Raw genomic sequence first — 5114 nt, 5'->3', positions numbered from 1 at the left:
GGTGGCCCAGGTGACACAGTGTCAGGGTGGGGAGGACAGTGTTGGTGGCCCAGGTGACACTGTCATCGTGAGAAGGCATTTTCCCTGCCCCAGGTCCCTGCAGAACGGGTCTCCCACCCTGCTCCTCCCTCCCTTCTCCGTGTCCCTCTCCTGTCCCCAAGCCCCTCGAGCTGTCCCCGAGTCTGTGCCCGCTGCTGTAAATGCAGGGGGAGGGGCACAAAGGGCAGGCCCGGGAAAACGGGAGAACCAGAAGGGAACAGACCAGGCAGAGAGGGGAGAACTCGTGGGCTGGACACACCTCAGGGAACGGGAACGGAGAGGGGAGGGGAAGGGAAAAGGAAAGGGAAAGGAAAAGAAAAAAGAAAAAAGAAAAAAGAAAAAAGAAAAAAGAAAAAAGAAAAAAGAAAAAAAAAAAAAAAAAAAAAAAAAAAAAAAAAAAAAAAAAAAAAAAAAAAAAAAAAAAAAAAAAAAAAAAAAAAAAAAAAAAAAAAAAAAAAAAAAAAAAAAAAAAAAAAAAAAAAAAAAAAAAAAAAAAAAAAAAAAAAGAAAAAAGAAAAATAAGGAAAAAAAGGAAAAAGAAAAAAGAAAAAAGAAAAAAAAGAAAAAAGAAAAATAAGGAAAAAAAGGAAAAAGAAAAAAGAGGGAGGAAAAAAGAAAAAAAAAGAAAGAAAAAAAAGAGAAAAGAAAAGAGGAGAAGAGACATCCACCTCCTCCCAGAGCACAAACCCCGACACCTCCAAGAGCTCCTCCAAGCCTTTTCCTATGAAAAGCTGATGGTTCCTGGAATAACCTTTGTTAGCATTATTGCTATTTTTAAGCAGCTGTAAAATCTGATATGTCCTTCAAATACCAGGAAAACTTGGGCCTTAATAATTCCTTGGAAAGGGAAAATGAGCCTGAATTTGCCGTTTACTGTGGGAACCAGCAAAGCCTCATCCAGTGCAGCATCCCGGGAGGAATGTGAGCATTGCCAGGCACGGCAGCCACTCCTTCATTAGCGAGCTCAGCGTGATTGGAGTTCCCACGGCCCAGACAAGCAGCTCTTGCCTTCCCTGAGCTGAATAAACGGAGCTGGCAAACGAGAGGGGGGAATTTTTGGGATGAGAGCATGTCCAGGGGGAGGAGAGAAGCGGGGAGGGACATGGACCCTGAGCTCCTGCCATGGAGATGGGGGGCTCTGCCCAAGGACTCCCTCACCCTGAAGCTGCCCCGGCTGTGGGAGGAGCTTGGGAAGGTTCTCCTTCCCGAGGGAATTGGGCACAGGCCTGGAGAATAACCCCAAAATCTGGGATCAGAGCAGCTGGGTGTTCCAGGGGGGTAGGTTTGATCCCTGTGTGGGCCTTTCACTCAAGGGTTGGACCTGAGGATCCCTGTGGGCCCTTCCAGCCCCGAATGCTCTGTGATCCGGGTCAAGTGTGGGAATTGTGCAGGGATGGACACCCAGGAACTGTGCAGGGATGGACACCCAGGAACTGTGCAGGGATTTCACACAGGAATCCTAAAGGGATGGACACACAGGAATTGTGCATGGATGGTCAGGAATTGTGCAGGGATTTCTCACAGGAATTCTGTAGGGAATTGAGAAATTCTGCAGGGATAGACAGGAATTCTGCAGGGATTTCACCCCCGAATTGTGCAGGGATTTCCCCCTGGACTCTGCAGGGATTTCCCCCTGGATCTGTGCCAGGATTTCCCCCTGGAGCTGTGCAGGGATTACCCCTGGAACACTGCAGTACTCACGGAGGATCTCCCTGATGAGCACAGGCTGCTCCAGCGTGGCAGGGGCGCTGGAGCCGCTGGCACCGACGGCCGTCACCCGCACGTGGATCTTGTCCCCGGAGCTGAGGTTTGGGACCGTGTAGCGCGTGGAAAGAAAAGGCTCCTGGTTCACAGCTTTCCAGTCAGAACCTGGGATGAACCCAGCACAGAACTTCAGGTGTACCAGGGACAGACAGACACCCCCCCAAACAGCAGGATCCCCCCAGGAGGGACCCAGAGGCACAGAACCCCTTCCTTGGAAAGCTGGAATGATTTGGGGCAGCAGCAGGAAAAGGGACCTTAGAGGGGAGGTTGGGCACCCCCTGGCAAGGAGTGTGGGGTGTAAAGAGCTGGGTGTGAAGAGCTGGGTGAGAAGTTTGGGGCATGCAGAGCTGGCAGAAGCTCAGCAGTGGAGCAGGAGGGTGTCTGCAGGTAAGAAAAGGCATCACAGTCCAGTAAATGTGCTCCTTGCTGACCAGGGGTGTTTCTGAAAGCAAAAATCCTTTGACCCCCCTGCCAGTGCACCCCTCTCACTGCCCCAGGGCAACACTGGTGTTCCCCATGTCCCCCAGCACATCCAGTGCCCCAGGCAAGGTCTCCTCAAGGACCCACCAGCCCCACGGACCTGTCCATGCCAAGCCACCTTCAAACCAAGGAGCTTTTTCTGCCAGTGCCGTCAAGAGCAGCCAAATCCCACCAGCTGCTCTTTCCCTTCACCTCCAGCTTCCTGCTTGGAAGGGGCATCTCACACCCACCCCACAGGCAGGAGGCACAAACGCAGCCCCATCCCCAGCTGGCACAGCCTGGCCTTGAGCCAAACCCTGCAGAGGCTCCTCAGGTGGAGAACAAACCACCCGCTCACCAAAGGCCTGGGGGTCCCCAAGGTGTGACTGGAGCTCTCCTGCCACCCAGACAGGCCCAGGAGAGCACCCAGACCGTGCCCTTTGGGTGCCTGTCCCCCAGCCCCCTCCAGGAACTGCTGCATCTTCCCCTGTGCCACACAAGGGCCTCCTCCTGGTTGTCCCCTGTCCCCAGCCCAGTGATGGGAGCCAAGAATGTGTTGGCCGGGTGTGCCACCAGCTAAACAGCCAAGGATCGAGTTCCCCAAGGCCCTCAGACCACCTGGGTCTCCCAAACCCCTCCAGACTCCTGCAGTACCAGCCCAGCAGCCCCAGCCTCCCCCTGTAGGGGAGGTGACACACAGGTCACCCACTCTCACCCCAAGGCCCAGCAGGGCTTCAAGAGAGGTCCCAAAACTCAAGTCTTCCCCACCCTCCCCCATTCCAGAGGCCAACCAGAGAACCACAGATCATCACTGCCACCCACCAGCCCCCTCCACCCACCCACCCACCCTCCTGCAGGTCTACTGACACATTCCAGCCCCTCTTGTGCTTCCCAGGATCCTTTCCTCCCTCATCCTCCTGCCTTATCCCTATTCCTTCCATGTTTCACTATAGGCAAATGTGGCAGAATTGAGCTTCTTCCTCCTGTTTTCCTGGATCACCATCCCAACCCCATGTCCCTGCAGAGCTGGAGTTCATCAGGGACCATCCTCAGAGGGCAGGCTGGTCCCTCCTCTACCCTCCAGCTGGACACAGCAGTGACATTAAACCCCCTGCTAGAGACATCCCAAGTATCTGAAGCCAATGGGAAGCTCCACTTCTCCATGTGAAAAAAAAATAAATAAAGTAAAATAACCATTTAAAATGAACGGATTTGGGCAAAGACCGGGAGTTGGTGCCTGGGGAAATGCGTTTCCAGCCCCCCCCCCCCCAAGCCGGCACAAGCACAGCACCCCTCCATGCTCAGAGGCAGCAAAGCCCGGTCGTACTTCCATCCTTGCAGATCTCCACCAGGTATCCATCCAGGCCCGCCTTGCCCGTGTGCTCCGGGGCTTTCCAGGTCAGCGTGAAGGAATTCTCACTCACCTCCTCCACGGCCAAGGACAGGGGGGAGCTGGGTGGCTCTGCAACGAACCCGGAGTGAGGGCAGCTCTGCCGCAGGGCAATCCCTCACCCTCCACCTCTGCCACCCCCCTCCCAGTCCTCAGCGAATCCCCCTTGACGGCTCCCCCACTCCATCCCCTCACCCCGACACCCCCCGAGCCCCTCCAAGCCCTGCCTGTGCCCCCTCCCCGCTCCAGGGTCCCGCCCCGTCCCCACCTTCCTTGGGCTTCTCCGGCTGGGGTTCAGGTTCGGGGGCCGGGGGTTCGGCTGGGGGGGCTGGGGAACCTTCCTCGGGGGCTGGAGTGGCTTCTGCTCCGGCTTCTGGGGGAGTGGGAGCGGCTTCTGTGGGGGCTGGGGGCTCTTCAGCAGCTGGGGCTGGGGCGGCTTCTTCCTTGGGAGTCGGTTCTTCCTTGGGGGTCGGTTCTTCCTTTGGGGCCGCTTCTTCCTTTGGGGCTGCCTTTTCCTTGGGGGCCGGCGCTGCCTTTTTCTTGGCAGCTGCCGGGGCGGGTTTTTTGGCTGGAGGGGCTGATTTCCCCGTCATCGCTGCAGAGCGGGGGGCTGGGGGTCAGCGGGGCTGGGGGTCTCTGCTCCGGTTTCTCGCCTTGCTTTGGGATTGCTGCTCCAGACAAGAGGTCTGTCCTCCAGGCGCGGGGTCGGGGCTGCTCGGTGGGATCCCTGCTCAGGTGTGTCCCCTCTGCTGCAGGAGGGCTGTGCTGGGAGGGGGGAACGAGGTCACTGAGCCAGGACAGGGGCTGCGGTCACTTTTATAGGCTTGGGCTGGCACTTGTCACCTCCGTGCAAACCAATCTGCCTGCGCGGGCGGGACGGCCAGGAATAGCCACCCGGGACCTGCACATTCAGCAGCCCCCGCGGCCCCCTCCTATGGGATGGCAGCACATGGTCCCGGCCCCCCCACCGCCCCCCCTGGGCTCTCACAGGGCTGGGCGGGCCAGGGCCGGGTCACCTTTCTTTGGGGACACTGCTCCTGTCCCCAGCACCCCTCTAGCTCGAGGCTTCCCACGCCCCCACTGCCACCTCCTCAGCCACCCCCTGCCCCCCGCAGCCCCCTCTCAGCCTCTCCAGGGACCCCTGGACCCCACATTCCTTTCCCAGCCCCTGCACTGACACCAGACCCCCCCCAAGTTAATCCTTCACTGACCCCCCCCACCCACTCCCCATCCCCTGTGACCCCAGACCCCTCTGCTTTCTCTGTCCTGCCCCTCCTCACCCTCAAGCCCACGATGTCTGAGGTTGGAACACAACCCTTGGGATGATTTGTCCCAGCCCAGCTGGCCCTATCCCTGTTCCTGGAGATCCTCAGCCCCTCGCCCTGTGCCGTGTCCTCCAGGAGCTGCCCCCTGCCCCAGCACCTTGGCCACGGAGCCTCAGCACCCCAGAACTCATCACCAG

General features: G+C 57.5%; 1 protein-coding gene across 1 annotated transcript; it reads right to left on the bottom strand.

Annotated features, from left to right (window-relative positions):
* Nucleotides 1–1740: 1740 nt before the first annotated feature.
* Nucleotides 1741–4245, bottom strand: LOC114071760 (myosin-binding protein H-like; the record flags this gene model as incomplete). The annotated part of the gene is made up of 3 exons (XM_027909615.1): nt 3921–4245; nt 3590–3724; nt 1741–1908 (listed from the first exon to the last, which is right to left on the bottom strand). Coding segments are annotated over exons 1-3 (628 nt in total), but the record flags the coding sequence as incomplete, so codon positions are not given.
* Nucleotides 4246–5114: the final 869 nt, after the last annotated feature.

The sequence above is a fragment of the Empidonax traillii genome, unplaced genomic scaffold (assembly GCF_003031625.1).
Source record: "Empidonax traillii isolate 1590-97213 ecotype Southwest subspecies unplaced genomic scaffold, ASM303162v1 scaffold2261:size54024, whole genome shotgun sequence".
Lineage (NCBI taxonomy): Eukaryota > Metazoa > Chordata > Aves > Passeriformes > Tyrannidae > Empidonax > Empidonax traillii.
Note: the sequence above shows the minus strand (reverse complement) of the source record. Positions and strands in the feature narration are given on the sequence as shown.